This window comes from Melitaea cinxia, chromosome 26, assembly GCF_905220565.1.
Source record: "Melitaea cinxia chromosome 26, ilMelCinx1.1, whole genome shotgun sequence".
Taxonomy (NCBI): Eukaryota; Metazoa; Arthropoda; class Insecta; order Lepidoptera; family Nymphalidae; genus Melitaea; species Melitaea cinxia.
Genome location: NC_059419.1, coordinates 11,079,376 through 11,103,603, shown reverse-complemented (window position 1 = coordinate 11,103,603; position 24,228 = coordinate 11,079,376). Strand labels below are relative to the sequence as shown.

At 34.1% G+C, this 24,228-nt stretch overlaps 1 protein-coding gene across 1 annotated transcript in view; it reads left to right on the top strand.

Moving 5' to 3' along the window:
* The window catches only part of LOC123666591 (protein boule), a 43,148-nt gene extending 20,462 nt beyond the window's left edge, over positions 1-22,686 (top strand). The window contains exons 2-4 of the mRNA XM_045600693.1: positions 18,678-18,740; positions 20,880-21,033; positions 22,538-22,686. Coding sequence (XP_045456649.1) covers positions 18,678-18,740; positions 20,880-21,033; positions 22,538-22,686 — 366 coding nt within the window. The remainder of the gene's footprint in view (positions 1-18,677; positions 18,741-20,879; positions 21,034-22,537) is intronic.
* Positions 22,687-24,228: the final 1,542 nt, after the last annotated feature.

Here is a 24,228-nt window from a genome sequence, read left to right as displayed (position 1 = left end):
ATAATATACCATTGGGGGATAATTTCGGTTTACTGAAAAGTGGTATATTTTTAGAGGGTATTCGGAACATATTTAAAAAAACAGGGATAAAAAACGTCACCGGTGACGTGGTAAAAGGTTCAGGAGTATTCATCGATCACTTTCCCCCGAAAAAAAACATCAATCAAGTTCCATTAAAATTACGAATACATTAAAACATTATATTTAGCACTGTGGCAAAAATTTATTTTCATTACTTCGTCTATGAGTAACTTTGACAATTAGTTGTGTCTACGACAAAACTTTAAAACTTTTAATTAAATTCACAATGGAATTTAACCTAAGACAATGAGAAGTGATGCTATAACGTTATATTACAATGTGCTTCATAGATTTAACATGGTTTTAGAGAACTAACGTAGTTTTCAGACGAATCTCGAACTGTCAAATTTTACTATAATCACGTCATAATAGCAACCTAAAAATTCCAACTCCAGTAATATTACAATGAAACAACTTTTTCGGATTTAATCGCGGGTTTTATTGTTGTAAAGTATCCGAAACTTTGGGCTTCTAAAAAACATAACAAACAAGTAATTCGTGAAATTCGCGTCAATATGAGAAAACAATATGTGATCCAGTAATATTAATTTAATAAAATCATCGTGTCATTATGATGTAACTACAATCTCCTTTGTTCACGAAAAAGGTTGATTATCGGCTGCTTTTATAGATAGTCAATTGACTATTTGGCAAAAATTAATCTTTAGTAAATAGTACGTTATTTGACTTTTTCTGAAGATGGTCCGCTGGCTAGCAATATTATTCTTTTGTTAAATAGTATTTTAGTTCATAGTATTAGTCAGTGCTTTAATTTTTATTTAACTTAACCTTTGTAAAAAAACTCTTTTTAACAATTATAACCTCTGTAATGTAATATTTATTTTCACCGCTTTCCATTCATTGTGAAACAAGTTAAAAAATAATATATCTATAAATATAATAAATATCTTATAACATACACACACGGTCGTTTCCATTGTAAGCAACATAATGCTTGTGTTACAGGTTACAGCCGACTGTTATAGCTAAAAATGTTTTGATAAATGTACTTATAAATACACATATCACACCAAGACTCAGACGGGAATCGAACCCGCACCCCTGGAACAGAGCAGGGCCACTACAAATAGCGCCAACGGCCTAGTTAAAGTATGAAACAAGCATATATAGTACAAAGAGCAGAAATTACTATTTTTGAATTTTGTTTTGTTTGTAATGGGTATAAACGACACGAGTATCAAACAAATAAAACAATAATAAAATAAGAAAATTAAAGTAAGCAGTCGAAAAATAGTCAATACGCATTATCATCGATAACTCAAAAACTCATCATCAGGTCATTAGGTCCCGATCAAATTTTAATAGAAACATACAACAAATACCAACTTTCGAATAAAAAAAGAAGCATCAATGAAATGAAATCATCATCATCATTACAGCCTATACAGTCCACTGCTGGACATAGGCCTCCACAAGTTTACGCCAAAAATAACGTGAACTCATGTGTTTTGCCCATAGTCACCACGCTGGGCAGGCGGGTTGGTGACCGCAGGGCTGGCTTTGTCGCACCGAAGACGCTGCTGCCCGTCTTCGGCCTGTGTATTTTAAAGCCAGCAGTTGGATGGTTATCCCGCCATCGGTCAGCTTTTTAAGTTCCAAGGTGGTAGCGGAACCGTGTTATCCCTCAGTCGCCTCTTACGACACCCACGGGAAGAGAGGGGGTGACCATATTCTTTAGTACCGTAGCCACACAGTATGATGATGAAATAAAATGAAAACATTTATTTCGTCATAAGGTGCTATACACACTTAACGAAAGTCAAAATAATGTCATTTACAGAAATAATAATCCAAATAAATTTAAAAAAAAAACTCGACAATAATAAAAGAAAAGGCAGCAAAAAAATCAAACAATAGAATAAAAATTTATATCTTAACATTGTGTACACTACAAACTTAGGTAATATACCCAGTGTTATGTGCAACCTTAACTTAGTCAAAATAATCAACATATTATAAAAATATCAACATCGGTATACCCAAGACCTTTTAAAAAGTTATAATGTAACACAAGTTTTTTACATTCGTTTTAAAAAAATCGAATTTCTTCATAAAATGACCTTAACAATCTTTTAAAACACTTTTAGCTGACCTTTTTCAATCGCAGTAGCTTTAATTACATTAAGACTCTTTTACCGATTTAAATAAAGTTACAAAGAGCTTTGTAGGTCTCTATAGCGTTTCTACTTCTGCAAAATGCAGTGATTATTCCTTTGTTACCGTTCATCTTAAAAACATCCATTTCCTTTGTCGTTATTATTCCTTAATCTTCTGAAAGGTCAGTATTGTGTAGGTAGGGATTAATTACGAATTATTATTAAAGTATTATTATTAAAATATGTTTTACAAACAGGATTCTTTATTATTAAGACCCGTGCTTTTGAATTAAAATGAGCAAAAGGTTAACTCAAACTTAAGAAATTATAATTGTGTTTGCTTTCAACCGAAAAAAAAACCGACTTCAATTACATCGACAAGTAATACAAAGTAGACGACAAAATAGTCAAATAAATACGCGTTATCAAAGATTACTCAAAAATTAGTGATCCGACCTCGATAAAATTTTAATGGGATACAAAACAAGTGTCCGTTTTTTATTAAAATAAGAATCATCACATCGGTAAACCCAGTGAAAAGTTATGCGGTATAATACCAATGTAGGTCAACTTAAAAATAGTCAAGTAAATACGCATTATTACATATTACTCGAAATAAATAGAACTACATGACACGCACTTCCGCCGGAGAAAAAAGGGGGTGACTATATTCTTTATTGCCGTAAACACACAACTATAATCATAACTCAAATTATAAAATATTAAAAAAAAAATAGTAAATTTATTTCAACAATAAAAAAAACTCTGAGTAAAAAGTGTATCAGACCTCCAATCATAAATCAGTATAATGGAAAAATATTGAAAATACTATATTTTTTTCCTTTTCGAAAAACAAAAATGAAACGCTCTGGATCTTTTGAAATTCATAATTTCCACTCGAAATGAAAAAAAAGCCTCTCTCGATGATAAAATCGTTTGCTCTTAAGTTCATACGTTTCAAATACCAATTAACTGAACAGTTTCATTCAGTTTTTAAAAACTACAATAAATCATTTCTATTTCTATTTCAAAAAAGGGTTATCGTTCAAAATTGTATTATTAATAATAATAATATTCTTTATTTATGTAACACGTGACTCATTTTGGTTAGTAAACAATATTTCTCAGATACTATTTTAGTTGTACTAATTACAATTTTTTTTAAAATAAATGTTACAAATGAATGTTACAATACACACGAATCGCCGCTGCACCGTTCTATTTGCAACGGCACAGTAATATTTCATGTATATGCAATCCAGTCTACTGGATATCATGGCCAGAATTCTGTTGGCACTACCACTACGCACCAGAGACCCACATCTTTTTCTCATGAGGCCGAAAAAACGTATTTAAACGTTGGTAAAACAGGATGAAACGGGTTTTGTGAGAATTCGTATTTATTAATAGTAAATAATACAACAACAAGAAAACAACAACCGCTCTGGTGTAGTATTACAAGTAGGCGTTTAAAACACCGATGGCTTGTGAGTTCGGTTCCCGTTCGAGACGGATATTTGTATTTATACAAATATTTATTTTCGGTTTGGTTGTCTGTGCTTGTGGGTCTTCCCGCCGTGCCTCTGAGAGCACGTTAAGCTGTCGGGTAAGTAGGGAATATATCGAACTACCCGCATTAGAGCAACTTTAAAACAAATATCAATAATTGTGTTTGCTCGCAAACGAAAAAAAAACCGACTTCAATTACATCGACGAGTAATACAACGTAGATCGACGAAAAAATACTCAAGTAACTGCGCGTTATCAAAGATTACTCAAAAAGTAGTTATCAGATCTTGATAAAATTTATATGTGACCACATGATAAACATCAGCTTTTGGTTAAATTAAAAATTATCAAAATCGGTACATCCAGTAGAAAGTTATTGCGGATTTTTGAGAGTTTCCCTCGATTCCTCTGGGATCCCATTATCAGATCCTGGTTTCCTTATCATGGTACTAAACTAAGGATATCTTCTTTCCAACAAAAAAAGAATTATCAAAATCGGTACACCCAGTAAAAAGTTATTGCGGATTTTCAAGAATTTCCATCAATTTCTCTGAGATCCCATCATCAGATCCTGGTTTCCTTATCATGATACCAAACTAGGGATATTTCCTTTCCAACAAAAAAAGAATTATCAAAATCGGTACATCCAGTAGAAAGTTATGCGGTATAATACAACGTAGGTCGGCGAAAAAAGCGTCAAGTAAAAACGCATTATTAGATATAGCTCGAAAAGTAGTTGTTAGATCTCAAATAAATTTAAATGGGACCAATTGGCACACACCACCTTTCGATTAAAAGAAAATTTGTCGAAATCGCTCCACCTAGTCAAAAGTTCTGATGTAACATACATAAAAAAAAAAAAAAAAAAATACAGTCGAATTGAGAACCTCCTCCTTTTTTGGAAGTCGGTTAAAAATAGATTATACCGATCATTGTGCAATGATGAAAGTTCCATTTTTTTTTTGTTGTCGCATGGGAACCCATTTACGGGTGATATCCAGGACGCCTGGGTAGTCCTGCGGGAGCCTTCAGCCGCTTTAATTGGAGGGTCCCGGATCTGCAACGAAAGTTCCATTAACATACTTGCATATAATATATAATATATATTAACTATTGCATAAATATTAGTTTATATTACAATTCGGGCTTTAGCATCTCACGTTTGGACATTGTCCTCTTTCTCCATGTGCGCGAAGGAGAAATTAGTTTGGGTATATTATCTTAAGTCTTGACGCCGCGTTGGCGCAATAGTCACAGCCATGGATTGTGCCGGTTGCGCTGGCGGTTGCGGGTTCGATCCCCGCACATTACAAACATTTGTATTGGCCATACAGATGTTTGCCGTGGTTTGGGTGTTTGTGCAGTCCTTGTGGGTCTCCCCGCCGTGCCTCGGAGAGCACGTTAAGCCGTCGGTTCCGATTGTCATCATGTACACCTGATAGCAATTGTTACTCATAGTAGGCAATATATCCACCAACCCGCATTGGAGCGGCGTGGTGGATTAAGTCTGATCCTTCTCCTACATGGGGAAAGAGGCCTATTCCCAGTAGTAGAATATTACAGGCTGAAGCGTAATCTTGAGTCTTGTTCCTGAAGATCTCTTCACCATGCATCGGTAAGTACGTAGATCTGTCGATTATGGGAATCATATATCTAAATAATTTTGTTCATAAACCCTTAAATATCTCAACAAAACCAAAGAGCCAGTAGACATCGCTACATCGACCACGCACGACTTCCAACAGAAAAATAACGACCCTTTTTGCTACAAGAATATTCCGTAGCTTTATTTTCTCTTTGTTATTCATCGTAATAAAAGAACAGCAAGTTCACGCGTTTCACAGTTCGCAAGACAGTACAACTTGTATAGTTAGTATGGATATAAATATGCTTGAAATACACACATGGTCATCTGTTCCTAAGGTAGGCAATTTTTTAATGTCATATATTTTTGGTAAGAAATATACAGAAAAATAATACATATCAATTTATACGGAGATAAATTTATTTATTTATTTATTTTATTTAGATTTAAAGATCTTTATTCCCTCAAGGACTTTACAGCTCACTTATGAGTGATTGTACATAATACTTTATTAAATATGTTACAAATAGTTTGACTATATATATTTAGAAAGGTAATGAGCCAAAAAAAAAAACCAATCAAGTTTATTGGAACGAAGTTCCTTATGGGGCGTTGCAGAGGGGTACCGTGGTCGGATCTATAGCCTATGTATGATGTCTATACAGTGTCTACGTGATTACTGTTATTATTATTGCAGTTTGCTATTATTACTATATCATTCGATAATTATTATATGTTTATATAAATCATTGTAAATAAAAAATATATAATGTTTCAAAGTAGTTTTTTTTTATTTTTATCGATAAAAAATCGTAATAAAATATTTCCTTTCTACCTCAAATAGAACTTGAAATTAATATTTTTTATAAGGAGCTTCGTTCCTCTCTTGTGTCCCACGACGCCAAGCAGTTTATTTATTTATATTACACCCTAATACCAATCATACAATTAGTGGATCTAAGTTGTGATTGGACACGTTGATGAACGATCTCATGAGAGTTTCGGAATTTAATGAAGTTCATCTACTATTCTAAATCCCTGGCTGTCGTTATTTCTATCGTAATTACAATCAGATTACAATCAGAGGAAAAGACCAACGAACGTCCATCATATATATATATATATATATATATATATATATATATTGTTCTTTGTCGCACATGGTTTGTATGAATTTTTTTTGTGAAATCGATTTATTGATGGAAAAAAGATATGGTGGTACAAATATTATTGGGTCAACAACTTTTTTATTTTATTTTCTATACAACTAGGTCGGCAAACAAGCGTACGGTTCACTTGATAGTAAGCGATTACCGTAACCTATAAACGCCTGCAACACCAGAAGCATCACAAGCGCATTGCCGATCTAACAACAATCCCCCCAGGAGTTCTGGTCAAGGTGACCACTACAGGAACATAACACTGCTTGAAAGCAGTATTATTTAGCTGTGATCTTCTGTAAGGTCGAGGTACTACCCCAGTCGGGCTGCTCCAGACTTTGAGCTGGATATTTCTTGCTGTGCCCTACCTCAGCTATACATAGTATACACAATTCTTTTTTATTAGATTCAGAAATTGAATGATACAATATAAGAAAGTTTAAGTGTGTAACTATTTGAAAGGTTCTTTTGAAAGTAACAATGCTGTACATACATACAAACATACATACATACATACATATAATCACGCCTCTTTCCCGTTGGGGTAGGCAGAGACCACTCCTTTCCACTTTCTATAATCCTTACATCCACTTTCATTATTCTCTTCATACATGCTCTTCGGTTTAGGGTACTCTTGACCTGGCCTTTTTTCAAGACGTCCCTTATTTGGTCTCGGAACATCCGCCTAGGTCTACCCCTTCCAACCCTTCCATCCACACTTGCCTTATACACTTTTTTCGTCAATCGTTCTTCCCTCATTTTCTCGACATGACCAAACCATCTGAGCATACCTTTCTCAATTTTTGTCACTACATCTTCTTTCAGCTTCTTCTTTTCACAATGCTGTAACTGATATTTATTTAATTATTTAATAAAGACAATGTCTTCGAAATAACAATCATAACTAGCAAAAGAAAACCGTTAAGATTTGAACAATGCTACAAGGTACAGTTCACATTTCATAAAGGTAAAGGTAAAATGTATTGTAACTCGAAACCGGGAATCTTTACAATTTAGTTACATTTATATTATACACAATTTAAAAAAACAAAACAAGAACATCCAATCAACATTATAACCTAAAACATTGAAATAAAGAACAATGCTACCCTTATAAGTGTTTCCTAGAACTTCTAAATCTTCTATAAAGTCGATATGCCTTCCAAGTCAGGCCGCTACAGATTTTGAGAAGGATTGGTTTTTAGAAGTAATTGTAACCACAAGATTTTAATGGTGCAAAGTTGAAACTTTCCTATCTATGCCTTGGTATTCGCATAACAAACATTGGCAAAACAATGTTACAATAGATATTAGATAGATAAAAATTGGTGCATTGATTGATATGGAGATTATGGAATTTGTTTACCACATACATCATAACCCAACTTTTATGATATGATATCATAAGATTATAGCATGTAATAATTATATCATAGCATGTAAACTCTGCTGTTGTTTGGAAGCGCAATCAATAAGATATTCTGAGCAACCGCCTCAGCCACAAATATTTAATGAAGGAAATTCGATAACGCTGTGCTTTAGCAAAATGTCTCAGATATACAACCATTATAGTCAAATAGTATACGGAATTTATCGTCAATTTGGTCTTCGTTGATGCAAAAATCCATGCATATTTTATAAAAATATCCTACATGATATTTTTAAAATACAATGTAGAAATATATTATTTGTGAAATAAAAATTTCGTAGCAGCAATAAAAATGCATTAATTTGTACAAAATACGTTAACAGACGTTTCACGACGTGACGGGCGTTTGCAGCCGTTGGAACGATGCGCCAATTTGGCAAACGTAACAATTTTATACAGTTTAAAAAAAATAACTATTAAGCGGTCGAGAAAATAATTATTTTAATAATCCAACGGAACCATTCAAATGTATTTTAATTTTCATACTTTATTGTTTATTTGTAATATTTCCTCTATTTTTGGAATTTGTCTCTAAGATATCAAGTTAAACCGAAAATAAAATCATCATATCAAAAATTTTGATTTAGCGGGTACATCGTTCCATAGCTTAATTGGCTAGAGCGCCGACACGGTCAGTCGGAGACGCAGGTTCGATCCCCGCTAGAACGGTCAATTTTTGATATGATATTCAAAAATGTTTAGAATTCCTAATGTGTGGGTACACAAAAATAAAATCGTACATATATTAAGTTAAGTCCGCACACTTACTTGTGTACTTCACAGTCTGTAAATGTTTTTTGAATTTGTTTATTGCTTAAAATGTCGTTGTGGTGTACAATAAAGTCTTAATAAATAAATAAATAAATATCAATCGTGATAAGTTCATTTTTGCATATTTTAAAGTTACAATATTGTTATATACAAACTGTATTTATATGTGAAGATATTTCGTCTAACTGCGTTATAACTGGTGTAAAAGCTACCATTAAAATCCACCATAATCGATTATTAAGTCCTAAGTTAAAACATTTTAAAATTAAAACTATCTCTTAACAGCGGGTGTCATTATAAAAATGTCTGAAAATACATAAATTAAAATAAATACACACAAAAATAAGAGTTACATAAGATCGACTCAACACAAAGCTCGCATATCCTCAATAAAGCTTCAGCCCGAAGCTCGTATCTTCATAGATATTTGCATCGAGATAACTGCTAAAGTGCAGATTTATTATTTATTTGTATTGTACAAACAAAAGCTAGTCGATATTGTTATATTTAACAACAGCACTTTTTTGCTGTCTTTCAGTCTTTAATTCTGCTTTTAAACGTCGAAAAACGTAGGTTATGTCAGCTTGACCCATATATTTATTTTATTGTACAAAATTGCAGAATTTTCGACGAAGTACTACAATTTTTGCAAAACTTTTTATTTTTATTTTTTATATATATATATTTATACTATAAAGCTGAAGGGTTATTGTTGTTTGCTTAAACGTGCTACAACCAGGAGCTATTGGTCCGAAATGATTTTTTTTTTGTTCTGTATACCTAGTCCATTTACATAAGAAGGCTTTTTAGTATTTTTTGGGGTCGTTAAAAATATATCAAAATTAAATTAATTAATATGCTTAAACAACACTTTTGAATCGTCAATTTACAAATTAAATATATATATATATATATATATATATATATATATATATATATATATATATATATATATATATAAATTTATTATAGTTATAAGTGAAGTTACCACCGATTCGTAATGAAGATCCCGCAGAGTAGAATCGGCAAGAAACTCCACAGATAAATTATAAAAAATGTTTTAGAACAGTATATTAATACTAACCCCGAAAACGTTGTTTTGCCATATTTGTTATTAACTCCCTTAATCCGCCTTTTATAACTTAGGGGTATGAACAATAGATGTTGGCTGATTCTCAGACCTACCCGATATGTACACAAAATTTCAATAAAATCGTTCCAGCCGTTTCGGATTAGTATTGTAAGTAACAATTGTGACACGAGAATTTTATATATATGCTATATATTTTTTACAATCTTAGTATGTCTCTGTCTGTGAAATTTTCTTATTTTTTATTCCGAATTCATTTGCAATTCCTTATTTTGAAGTATTGAAAAATTAAAAAAAATCCGTATCGGTCCAGCTGTTCTCGAGTTTTGCACATAGTAACAAAATTCGCGATTTGTTATCGGTCTATAACTAAGACGATATGACAACGTTGTATAGAACAGTATCTCATGAAATATTAGCAAAGCGTGTACACTAGAAAATATAGTTTAAAAAAACTAAAGAAACACGCTTTTATAACTAATCGAACTAAAATGTAGAAAATAATTTTTAATTACAAAGAGTTTATATTACAGTAGTAGAAGATCGAACAATCAATCATAATTAATTACTTCAAAATAAAATTATAATGAAATTTAAGTTATAAATAGAATAATTCAATTCAGAGTAAAAAACGTGGGGTGAATTTCACTATATTTCCATAACTTTTTACTATGTTTTTATAACTCTCCGTACATAGATAGTTGCAAGTAGAATAATTGTTACATTTAATATATCAAACACCCCACGCTTTTTATTACGTACATACATACAACCCAAGCTAATAAAAGCTTGGTAAAAGCGGTCGCATTATCTTGAAAATACTGAGCTTGTGTCTAGCTAGTTAGTTTCGGAAAGGCTAGGTTAGTATTCACAATAGTTTGGGAACTAACAGATGTTAGGAATCAATAGTTTATTCAAGAATTCTATACAATGTTTTGGTAATTAATTAATAGCTGATATCGTTGTTATAACAGCATTATGAATAAGGGATGGTGTAATTGAAAAAGGTAATATAAATACCCAATATTAAATTCTACTCACGTTCAAGGTGGGTGGTAAATAAATCTCCAACAAGGCTTGTAAATATATTTATGTTATACAGCAACCAATTTATACACTTCGTAGTCGAAAACTGTTATCTCCGCGTTAATTTAAAGAATAAAAAAAAGTGGTTATGGCCTTCCAAGGTAAGGACAATCCAACACGGTAGTTCAGGGACTACAATCTCAGGAGATTATCGCATTCAGAAAATTAACAAATCTGTACAGCTTTTGTTATATTATTATAGATAATTAATTTTACAAATAGAGAAACTTTTCAAGTTTCCGTTTTTATAAATAAAAAACGAGTTTGCTTTAGACCACACGATTGAAGTAAAACTTCTGTTCAATAGACCTGCACTGTGTCTTACATTTGCGAAACGTAACTGGCTATGAAAGAAAGAGAGAAATATAATGTGTGCTCGCACCTCTCTCTCTTGCTCCGTTCGCCTCGGCCGTTCACACGTTTTGTAACAATCTCGTCACGCATTCACCAGCTCACTCCCCAAGTCAAGCGTGCGTACAGAAATTTTACTTTAAAAATGTTACTGTTAAACTTTTTATTGTGAGATTCCCACGGGATCAGAATTCACGAAGGTAAAACCGCGTGGCGCAGCTATTAAAAAATACATTCTTAATGAATAAAATTTGTCGTTGATCGTTCTTAGCTCCCTATATCAAAGTCAGTCAGTCAGTTAGTTAGTCTATTGCAGTCCACAACTGGACATAGGCCTTGCCAAGTTTGCGTCAGGCATTCCGATTTTCCGCAATCCTCATCCAGCCTACACCGGCAATCTTACATAGATCTTCAGTATAACGGGCCGGAGTACGTCTCAAACTACGTTTGCCAAGACACGGTCTCCACTCCAGAACACATGGGTTCCAACCGGCATCGGTCCAGCGACACAGGTGACCAGGCCACTGCCACTACAACTTGCTAATTCTCTGCTGTTCCATGCACTATATCTTGGTCCAAAAAAATTAAGAAATCAATTCAAATGCCACTTATTTGAACTTTCTAAATAAATTTTAGGGCCAATTTGAATCTGAATAGGAAATGTCCAAACTAGTAAGTTTAGTAACATATGAGTACAAAAATATGTTTAAACCACGCATCATAACAGAAATGTAATAAGCGCGTCACAGCAAAGCTCATTGAAACATACGTTACCTAACGTGAATTTGTCAGTGTCATAAATATTTAATTAAATTCCTTCATCCACACGAAACGTACACAAATACCGTGACGTCATATAACTGAACTCTGTAACTAATTAACTTTGAACCCACTGAGCTTCAAGGTTACAATTAATCATCATTTGTATAGCTCGGGTTAAATCCAAACCTATATTATTAACTCGCCACGTTCCGCGGTTTTTTCCGCGTTAATTTGAAGAGAAAAACGTACTAAAGTATAACATAGCATATGACTTTCCATGGTAAGGACTATCCAACACAGAAAAAAAATTCAATTCGAGCCGGTAGTTCCTGAGTATAGTGCGTTCAAAAAATAAACAAACACTCTACACAGCTTTTGTTATATTAGTATAGATAATTAATTAATAGTACAAACAAAATAACATTTCAGGTTAACGTCTTTATTGATAAATAAACAAAAAACTAGTGTGCTTTAGACCAAGTCAAAGTTACGAAACGTAACTCTCAATCTTTCTAATTTCACTAACTTATATCTCCCTCTCGACTTCCGTTCGCCTCGCCCGAACACACTTTTCGTAACGCTCTGATCACGCATTCACCAGCTTACCCGCCTAGTCAAGCGTTCGTCAAGAAGTTTTACTTTAAACATTAATCGCAGTAGTAAGTCTTAAGACGTTCCGTGCGTGTTGTCATGTGATTGGGCTCCACATACGCTTCAGCCTGTAATATCCCATCTGGGCATAGGCCTCTTTCCCCATGTAGGAAAGGGATCAGAGCTTAATCCACCACGCTGGTCCAATGCGGGTTGGCGGATATATTCCCTACTACGAGTAACGATCGCTATCAGGTGTTCATGATGACAATCGGGACCGACGGCTTAACGTGCTCTCCGAGGCACGGTCGGGAGACCCACAAGGAGTGCACAAACACCCAGACCACGGCAAACACCTATATGGCCAATACAAATGTTTGTCTGTCAACTGAGGTAGGGCACAGCAGGAATTTCCTGCTCAAAATATGGAGCAGCCCGACTGGGGTAGTACCTCGACCTTACAGAAGATCACAGCTGTGTGCAGTGTTCCTGTTGGTGAGTAAGGTGACCAGAGCTCCTGGGGGGATTGGGGATTGTGGGTCGGCAACGCGCTTACGATGCTTCTGGTGTTGCAGGCGTCTATAAGCTACGGTAATCGCTTACCATCAGGTGAGCCGTACGCTTGTTTGCCGACCTAGTGACAAAAAAAAAAAAAAAAAAAAATGTGCGGGGATCGAACCCGCAACCACTATGAGTCTCATATTTGGCAATGCAATATGCAAAATAAGTGCTCATTGTATGCCAATTTCTATGCTATTCATAGAATATTCTCTATAATGTTTTTATTTTTACTTTCAATGATGATTTACCTTAAAGATTTTCGTTCTGCGTTCTTAATGTTAAATTTAATAACATTTAGAAATAACGTAGTCACATTAAAATTCATCCCACACCAGCAAACCCAAATTAAATTATTTTGTCTTGCAAACAGCTAAGCACCTGAAATTCAAATAATCATTTCAATAGAATTACTAGTATTAGAAAACGAAATGGTACAGTCGTTCCAGTTTTGAAATTTAACGATTCATAATAATTTATTTAGAATATAAATATCATCAGAATTAGGCTATTACCTAAAACACATTTAATAGGTTACTTACCTTAGGAACGGACTGTCTGGAGGTAAACCTCATCAAGAACCAAAATCTCACTCATGATCGTCCGTTCCTAAGGTAAGCAACTTAATGTTTATGTTTAGGTCGCAAACAATTGATATAGCAAAAATGTTTATTCAAAAAAATATATAGACTCTGACTCAGTTGGGAATCGAGTCCACAATCGTCGGAGCAGAAATCACGCATCTATAAACTACGCCAACGGGATAGTCTAACAATTACGACCCAATATTCCACTTAGTAACAGAGATTTCGGTCCAGTATTGATCTTCAGTTCTCTCAGCTCGAGACGCATGAGTCATTATCCAAATGTTTAGACATCCTAAGTTGCCGTCTGGCCTCGATACAAATCCCTTTAGGGTAATATTGTTGAATCACATCAAGGACTTTGTACAAATTTGCTAACTATATTAAAATAATACTCCAAAAAAATTTTCAACCTTTCTAAGTCGGCTTTAAAAAATATGATAATTTATATTTAAAGAAACTGTGTTTAATTTTAAAGGTAACAAGTTTTCCAAAAAAGGGTATGTTTCTTTTATTCTAGGTTAGGGCTTGGGAGACAGTGTTAAAATAGTGTTTGACGAATCATTTTGTTATTTATAAAATGAAACGCTTAATGAACTTTCAAACGATACACCAAGTTATATAAAAGAAAATAAAAAAAAATATATATATTCACAAAACGATTTGACGATAGAAAGTTTGCCATGTCAAATAGCCATTACACTAAAGACGGAATCAATGCAAGACAAACTCAGAACGTATTCTTATACCTTTATTTTTACTAACACAGACACAGATGAGTAAAATAATGCAAACTAAAAGCGATTGAAAAAGAAATAAAGACAATATGAAATAAGATATTCTTCTTAAAGCAAGTTTTTTTTTATACCTTTAGGTCGACAAACAGGCGTACGGCTCATCTGATGGTAACAGATTACCGTAGCTTATAGACGCCTGCAACACCAGAAGCATCGCAAGCGCGTTGCCGACCAAATCCCCAATCCCCCCAGGAGCTCTGGTCACCTTATACACCAACAGAAACACAATACTGCTTGAAAACAGTATTATTTAGCTGTGATCTTCTGTAAGGTCGAGGTACAACCCCAGTCGGGCTGCTCCATATTTTGAGCAGGAAATTCCTGCAGTGCCCTACCTCAGTTAAAGATGGTGATGAGTAATCCTAAAAACACAAAGAACTGAGACCAGACGCAGCTATTTTTAAATAAACAAATCATTGATTCAAGCGGAAATCAAACAAGCATCTACAATCATAGCATTCCATTGTTCCTACACCATAATTTAATTTAAAAAAAAGTTTTGAAGCAGCAAATATCCTTAGAGTTCTTGACATCAAGATTTTTTTTCTATACCATCGCATCTTCTTATAATCGCAATTCAAGCAAAATTACTAAGAAATCGTTTGATGAAAAGTAATATTCTCTGGTCCTCAGAAGGGCTGAGATCCCTTCCGTCTATTTGTTGGACAAAGAGCGTCGTTATAAGGACCTTTAAAACTTTTAGTCTTTCATGTCATCCTTATGTGACCACTTGATTTCCATCGCCCTGAAATAAGTACAACGAGTATATATATTTTATAAAGATTTGTAAAATATCATAAGTAAAAAAAATCGTGTGATGTCGTGGGACACCAGATTGGAACGAAGTTCCTTTATTATAAAATATTAATTTCAAGTTCTATTCGAGGTATAATATAATTATTTGGGTATACGTTTTCGTTACGATTTTTTTTTCGATAAAAGAAAAAAAAAACCTACTTTACAAAATTATCTTAACACCTTTATTTACAATGATTTATGAAATTATATAATAATTATCGAATGATGTAATAATAATAGCAAACTGCAATAATAATAACAGAAATCACGTAGACTATACATTAGACACTGTATAGCCATCATACATAGACTATACTTAAGAATCTTACGCTTTTTTTAACGTTACGGACGCTTTTTTGCTGGCTAGGGTAACCCTCCACAACACCCCTTAAGGAACTTTATTCTAACAATCGTCATAATTATGTGTTACTATTAGAAGTACTCGATCAATTTGGCTGTTTACTTAGTTTCCTATTACTTTCTAGAAGGTACAACGATTGTTTCAAGTTTTCTCGTGTGACTCTCTGCAAGACAGGATGTCTACCGGATTTGCGGGTCACAAAGATATGATTCTTATCAATTATTTAACAGACTGCTTGAATAAACAAATAATAAATAAATAAATAAATAAATGTATAAATATATGTACTAACCAAGGCTACTCTTAACTACGCCTACTCGCATAAATCCCTAACGACGGAACCATATCAGATAATAGTTTTTTTGATTCGATACCGTAAGGTATAGAAAATATATGTGGTGCCACGAATTTTGTTAGTTAAGCTATTTATATTATAATGGTGATTAAGACGCAATATTTATATGAATATAAGAGAAAACAGAAATTCTAAACAATGACACGCGAGAAGCAGAGAAGTCTAAAAATAGGGAAGATTAGTAAAACAATGGCTGCTCTCAAAAGGCATGAAAAGGAAAGTGTTTCACAAAGAAAGCCGTTAAGAGCGGCACTTCTAGGTTTTAGACTTTGTGAAGTGGAAAACTCTAAAGACGTTCACATGCATGTAGAGTAAAATGCGTGTTGCAACCTTTGTCTGCAGCTGTTCGTATTTTTAAAAAGGCCTGATTTTACTCACGAATTTTTGAAAAATTGAATTTAAATAGTGTTGATTAAACTTGCCCGTTAATATACATATCCTTAACAAGGCAATTCTTGAATTTGGGAAGATTCTAGATGGAATTCCTAGAAAATTTTAGAAGTCTAGAAGATCAAAATCTACTTTTTAATACTTCTCACTTTTCAGTGCTGATCGTAGGACATTCCTATTCAGGCAATGTCAACTTTACTATTCCTCAAAAAAGATCTATAATTTACGAAATTTTTCAACTTTTTTTGTATGTAACATTATATTGAGCAATAACAAAATAGGAAACAATCAAAATAATTACTCAACATAAAATAACAAAAGACGTATAAAGGATTTCAGCAAAACAAATTTATTTGAAAGTAATATGTTTAATCTACAACAAACACAGCATTGGGAGCGGATATTGCGTGCGAGATAAGCACTTAAGGTTATTAGAGCCACATGCAAGTAGGGTAAGGGTGATTACAAAATCGGTTCTTATCTTTAATGGCGTATCAAAATCAATGCAATTAAAATCTAAATCTATAAAATTTAAACAAATATTAAAATCACTTTCGTTTTGTAGTTTTAGTACGATTTGATATGCTGTTAGCACGACTTGTGGGCACTTTATGCTCTATGTGTTGTGAGTTTTATTTCAGCCTCGACTTTGTATAAATGAACTTATATGCGTTCATTTATTTCAAAATGTGGCAATATCAGTTAGCTGCCATCAATAACTCAGTTATTATTGGTCTGTTTCAATATTGTGTAAATGTATCTCTGAATGTGCTTACTAGAGATTTAATTTTGACGTAAGCTCCCAAAAAATGGCGCCAAAAATCTATCGCTGGTAGACAAAACCAAAGATAGATTATTAAAAACGGTTGGAGGTTACTGGTCTTAAAATATCTTTAAAGATATTTAAAAGTATTATTAATTTTATATTATACTAGCTGGTACCCGCGACTTAGCTTGACTTCTGCGCCGAATTAGTAAGTACTTCGAGTATCTTCTCTATATCTATCTTTATACCAAAATTCATCGAAATTGGTTCTGCGATATAAAAATCAATTTATTACTATCAAATGATAATTAGAAATATATTATCAATTTTTATTATATTCACGGTTCACTGTTTTTTCGATAACGGCTTACTTATAAAAGATAGATATATGCTGTTGCGGACTTTTTTGTAGACCTAATTAAGAGAAACGTTACTCTTATACATTATATACGTGTTAACACTACAGTTTTTGCAGCGTACCCCAGAATTGCTCGAAGATGGCAGATTTTTTCCGATTTACTTGATGATTATCGTTATATTTTGGACAATTCACACACTATCTTTAAAAATTATAGCCTATGTGTTATTCTAATGTATAAACTATATGACTGTAAACTTTCATTAAAATCCATTCGGTAGTTTTTTGCGTGAAAGAGGAACAAACATCCATACATCATACATACAAACTTTTGCGTTTATAATATTAGTAGGATATGAAACTGCCACAGGATTAATATAAACTCAACAGATATTTTCTTACAAAATTTCCGAAACGTTATTTGCTTGTTTAACTCATATGTATGAAAAGATTAAACATACTATATATACTTCATATACATATTAATGTATATACAATAAAAGCCAGCAGTGTTAAGCCTACGCGTCTTAGTGTAAAGTATAAATTCAATAGAAGATTCATGGTTCTGCCGACATTTAAAGCCTCATTATGAGTCTAAACATAACCTTTAACCTTTTCCACAGATTTTACCATGTACTCGGAATACGCAGTATTCAAATTTATTATGTGAAATAAGTTTTGAGAGACTATTTATAAAGATTTTTGCAAAGTGTATTTTGTGTAAGTGTAAAGTAAGAGAAGGTTATCGTGTCTTATTTTGCAGAGGATATAAGACGATGGAGGAAACTTCACCGACTGTTATACAACTCTTAAATAAAATAACTACTATTATACTAGTAAATCAACACTTCAGCCTAGCGCAGTCCACTGTTTAACATAAGTTTCACCGAGTTTGCGTCACGCCAGACATCCCAGTTAAATCCGTTACCCAATGATTCCTAGCACACTCTGATCCACCGTTACCGCGACAGCTGCCGTAGCCAAGAATAGTGGGGCTGCCAGAAACTGAGGGTCGAAATTCTTGGCGCAAACTGATGGTTTTTCACTCATAGTCACCACGCTGGGCAGGCGGACTAGTAAATAAAGAGAATAAAATCAAAAAGTCAAAAAGTGTTGCAGTTAGAATAAACTAAGATTAGTTGGGCATAACACATAACACTTGTGTTTTTTTCTTCCAGAGCGGAGGTGTGATGTTTTCACCCCTAGGACGTCTCCGAGTCGCTCAAGCTGTGAGAAAGCAGGTATTGTCCTATAAGTACCCTATTGATTTTTGTAGGCCTTCTCTATAAAGAAGATGATTGGATTTTAATGATGGAAATTCAGATCTCTTAGAAATTCTAGCTAATCATGCAGATCTTTTAACGACATTTTACTTTTTATACAAATATGTATTATTTTAAAACATTTTTGACATGTGATTTTTATTTCTTGTATAAAACTAGCACAACTTTGTGCCCATTGATATTTACAAAAAAAAACAAAATTAAAAATGAAAGTCATTCATCAATGTAGGCTTTAAAAGCTCTTTAGGATCATCATTTTACAAACTAAAATTAAATTTATTCTAATTAATTAATTACATTGTAATTTAAATTGAAGCTACCAGCAATCCGGAATTTAGATTCTGTAGAAAAGAATCGACATGAATCTCCACCCCTTTAAAAAAGTGTCTTATTATTAAATTATTAATATATTATATAACTACGCTGACCCGGCAAACTTTGTTTTACCATATATGTTATTAACTCCCTTACCCCTTGTAACTTAGGGGTGTGAAAAATATACCCGATATGCACACAAAATTTCATAAACATCGGTCCAGCCGTTTCAGAGAAGTATGGTAACTAACATTGTGATACGAGAATTTCTATGTAAGATAGATGTTATTACAACACCTATTCTTTCACTACTATCGTTTGTGACTTAATGTATAGCGTATATAATAACAATAATTGAAATCGATTTAGTACTTCTACATTTAATCCTCTGATCCAACAATGTTTTTTGTAAATATTGTTTTTTAGTACTTTCTTACTGCATCAAATTAAATGTCTAATATTTGTTTTTGGTAATACAAACAGAAACTGCTATATTCTAACGATAAAACTATCATTAAATACAACTTAATACTATTGCTATTTATATAACTTACATATATAATTACATGGATACTCCAAAAGTTTTGCACTCATGGTATTAGTTTTATATTGTCTGTTATGTTCATATACTCAGTGCTGAGGACATCAGAATGATGGATCTCGAAGCTATATTGATTACATTGTCAACAACGAGTGTTTGCATCAAATATTTTTTATGAAGATTATTTATTAAAAAAAACATTGGTATCATCATATATATTATAGAGTATGGTTAAGATGTTTGCCTCCCTTTTTAGAAAAAACTTCACGATTATTTCATATAAATTTTATATATCATTTTATAGATAATTGCATGCTCTACAGGCATCCATAACTAAAAAATTTATTATTGCTTTAGTTTTTGTAAATTAATTCATTATTAAAATTACATATATGATGGCGTTAATTTTGAAACAACGTCAATATGATTGACGGTTGGTAAATTTTTTATTTATTTAGTACGAATTATTCGCACGCGTATTGCTATTTTTTATTATGAGAATATATTATATATTACTCATAGTCAAAGGTCTAGAATTAAAAAGAAGGTTAGGATATATTCGTATCAGAATTAGTTATTATTCTGAATATTGATTTTAGGTATTATCGAGGTAGAGCACTTTATCTTGCCCTAACTTTGGGGCAGTTTGACGGGGAATTACCTCAACCTGACAGAAAATAACAAATAAATAACACTCTTTTTTTTCAAGTAGTGTTGTGTTCTAGTGAGGTGAGTAATGAGCCAGATCTAGGGGAAGAAATAGGGTTGGGATCCGCAATGCAGTTGCAATGCTCCTGTTCTTGCAAGCGTCTATCACTTCAGCCTATCGCAGTCCACTGCTGGACATAGGCCTCCCCAAGTTCGCGCCAGACATCCCGGTCTTCCGCAATCCTCATCCAGCCTACACCGGCAAACTTACGTAGATCGTCGGTCCAACGGGCTGGAGGACGTCCCACACTGCGTTTGCCAAGACGCGGTCTCCACTCTAGGTCCTAGAGTGTCTACTCCAACGGCCACCGGTCCTGCGACACAGATGACCAGCCCACTGCCACTTCAATTTGCTAATTCTGTGGGCTATGTCGGTTACTTTGTTCTCTCGCGGATGGTCTCATTTCTAATCTTATCTTTGAGAGAAACCCCAAGCGTCTATAGGGTAAGGTAATAGCTTACCATCAGACGGAACGTACGCTTAATCATCACTTTTACAGTATATAAAAAAATGCTTATTATTATATTTTCAGATGAGTCAAATACCAGTTTTGACTACCGAAGCCGCCCCTCTCCAAGCGCCTCTCTGCTACCAGCTCATCTGTCCCCCCCTGGCGCCGCTGCCAGCGTGTGCACCCTGCGAGATGCCTCCACCCCCATACGCTGTGTATCCTCTACCGTTTGACAGTAAGTTAGGTACAACAATTTACTTATACTAATTATATATTTTTTTTAAGTATGATTATTTTATCACCATTTGAATTTTATCATTGTCAATGAATTAATGATTATAATGGATTCTGTTTTACAATGTACTGGTAAAAATGTAAGAAAAAATATATATTATTAAATAACTATCAATAAAAAAGGTATAAAAATAATTGTGTATGCTCTAAGACGAAATGAACCGACTTCAATTACATCGACAAGTAATATAATGTAAGTAGACGAAAAAATAGTCAAGTCAATACGCATTATTAGAGAAAGCTCGGAAAGTACTTATAGTAAGATCTAATTTGGTAAAGCTTTAGATTAGGTAAAACCGAATTTCGGGACCGTGGGGGGATGGGGGGGGAGAGGGTGGGGAACGCTACCCCTGGTACCACTGTCACACCTCGGAACCCCATGGTTATGGAGATATCCATGGTTAAAGTTTTGAGGTTAGAAGAAGAATTTCGAAAGTTAGAGGAACGCTTGGCTCCGGCGCTGCGGAAAGTGCAGCCCTTCCGCCCTTGCGTGCGAAAGCACGCTCACTCATGCTCCGTTCCGCAGCGGAGGCTGGTCGCCTTCGGCGACCAGCCTCAGCCGCTCCTCTACGCATTCGTTCGCGCGCTTTCGCACGGCGGGCGAGGGCTGCCCTCCCTCCGCGCCTCCGCGGCACAAAAAAAACACTCTAGGGGTAGGACAGACCAAGACCACGTGGACAGTGGGGTGCTCCGATTCGGTTTTGGGTATTTTTCGAATTTCTAAACCTATATTCTAGCACGCAATGTTACTAATTTTATTAGAATATTATGTCTGACGCGTTATTTTGTTTAAAAATGTCGATTTGTCAGTCGTTAAGCGTCAGTTCGTATCGTTTGTTGATCTTGCAATAGAGATCGTTTTTACGTAAATTTGTTCGAAAATAAAATGTGAAAGTTGGTGAATGGAGCATATGAGTGCACTTCCCGCTGCACCGGAGTTAAGGTGGAGTCAGACACGGAGCTCTAAGGTATTGTAATATCTCTGAATCACGTAAAGTTAACCCCAAAACTTCAAACACGATATCTTCGAAACCACGGAGTTTACGCGAAACGCACACTACGGGGGGCTAAAAAACCCACCCTCCCCACCACCCTTTACCCTCCCACCCCCATTTCACCCCATAAATTGGAGGCCACTTAACTAACAAATGACCAATTCTTCTTCTAACCTCAAAACTTTAACCATCGATATCTCCATAACCATGGGGTTCCGAGGTGTGATAGTGGTACCAGGGGTAGTGTTCCCCACCCTCCCCTCCCCCATCCCCCCACGGTCCCGAAATTCGGTTTTACCTAATCTAGATCTTAGCCTCTAATTTAAATGAAACCACATGAGAACCTCCCCCCTTTTCAAGCCTTTTAAAAAGAAATATTTTTATATCGGTAAAAGAGAAACTAATTACATATGTAACAGTGTTATATAAAAGTATTGTTATTTTTATCAGCCGCACCGGCCCTGTACGCTCCACCAACTCAATACGCGCTGCTCCCAGCCCCGTACAGTGCAGCATGCTGCGAGCCAGCATGCTGCGCGCCATTGGACAAGCCTCCACGCTTACCAGGACCACCGCTGCATCCCGCGTTTATCTACTGACTCCACCCGCATGTGCGGGTGAAGTACAACCGGTTAGATTAAGTTTTTAAGCCGCATCATTGATATCAGTGTTTCTAAAGACTATAGTATTGATTTATAGTATAGTATATTTTATATAACCACTTTTTCCTTCATAAAATTTTCAGGTTCCAATTTAAAATCAGCGACAAACGAAATTAGTTTTTTAATCGAAATAAAAATTTGTCTAGGTTATTCGATAAGGTTATAATTGCGATAGGAGCTTTTTTAGATATATTTTAGATTCCAGCAGAAAATAACCATTCCTTTCGCTCGAGTCTTCCAATCTTTTGTGCTCAATCGTTTTCTGTGTCTCTCGCTGAATTAGTTTCACGATACTTTTGGAAATGTTGACGGTCGAAAACGGGTGGAAGTCTTTAAGGTGATGCAAAAGAAGTGTTCAAGATATTAGACTCTCGTCTATTCGGGTGTGTTTTTGACAATTTTGTCTATATCTGGTTGTACCTATATCTTAGATAAATAAAATGTTATACAATAATTAGCTTGGAATGGCTACTTACTAAGAGATTATGTGGATTCACGTGCTATCATTAATTTACGGTAAATTATATCATTGCGTGTTATGTATTAGCATTATCAACTGCGTTCATGTCTCGATTATCGCACCCGATACATGATTACGCATTTGTTTCACAGTTGTTTTAGATTATCTGATGTATATCAATATCTACAAATATGTTTACATCATTTTTATCATAGTCCTGTTTTCTGGTCAATTCATTTATATTAAATATTGACATATATTTGAACATAACACGCTCTGATAAACTTTAGAATAATCATGTATGAATAATGTTATCATAAAACTACGAGTGCGGTATAACGCAACGAATATATAGCACAAAGTCGATAAGTTGCTAGCATTAGATGATATTATACCTCAATAAAAGACATTTGTTGATATCGCTTGTTATCCTTCAAAAGGATTTTCGTTTATCCATAGAATAAGATTGCTTTGTTGCCCTAAGACCTAGATCAGAGGAATAAAAAATCTATTTTTTAAACATTTTCGTTACGATTGCTATTGACAATGAGACAAATCTGGGGTCCAAGGTGTGATAGGTACTCGAAATTTGAAAATTTCTTACATGTGAGTATACCCTGTTCTAACCGAAAGTATAACGGCAAAGAAAACTAAATCCTTACATTTATTCAATATAGTGCTGGGATTATTCCTCAGTTTTGACGTGTACACATTATCTAACTACAGTTGAGTTCAGAATATGTTAACGTATATTAACACTGTGAGAAATATTCAAATTTTATTTTACTGTAATCGTTATTTACTGTTATCTTGGAAAAGGATTTTAACAAAACACTATCATCACCTCAGAAAAAATTAACGGCATCATTGTATAATTTAATTCCATTATTTGTACAAAGCGAACGTTTTATATAGTATAAAATATTTATCAATCGTTTATTCCCTTAGAGTCGATATCATTAAAAAATTAAAAATTATAATTACGAATAGATAATTAAATTTCATAAATATATAATTAA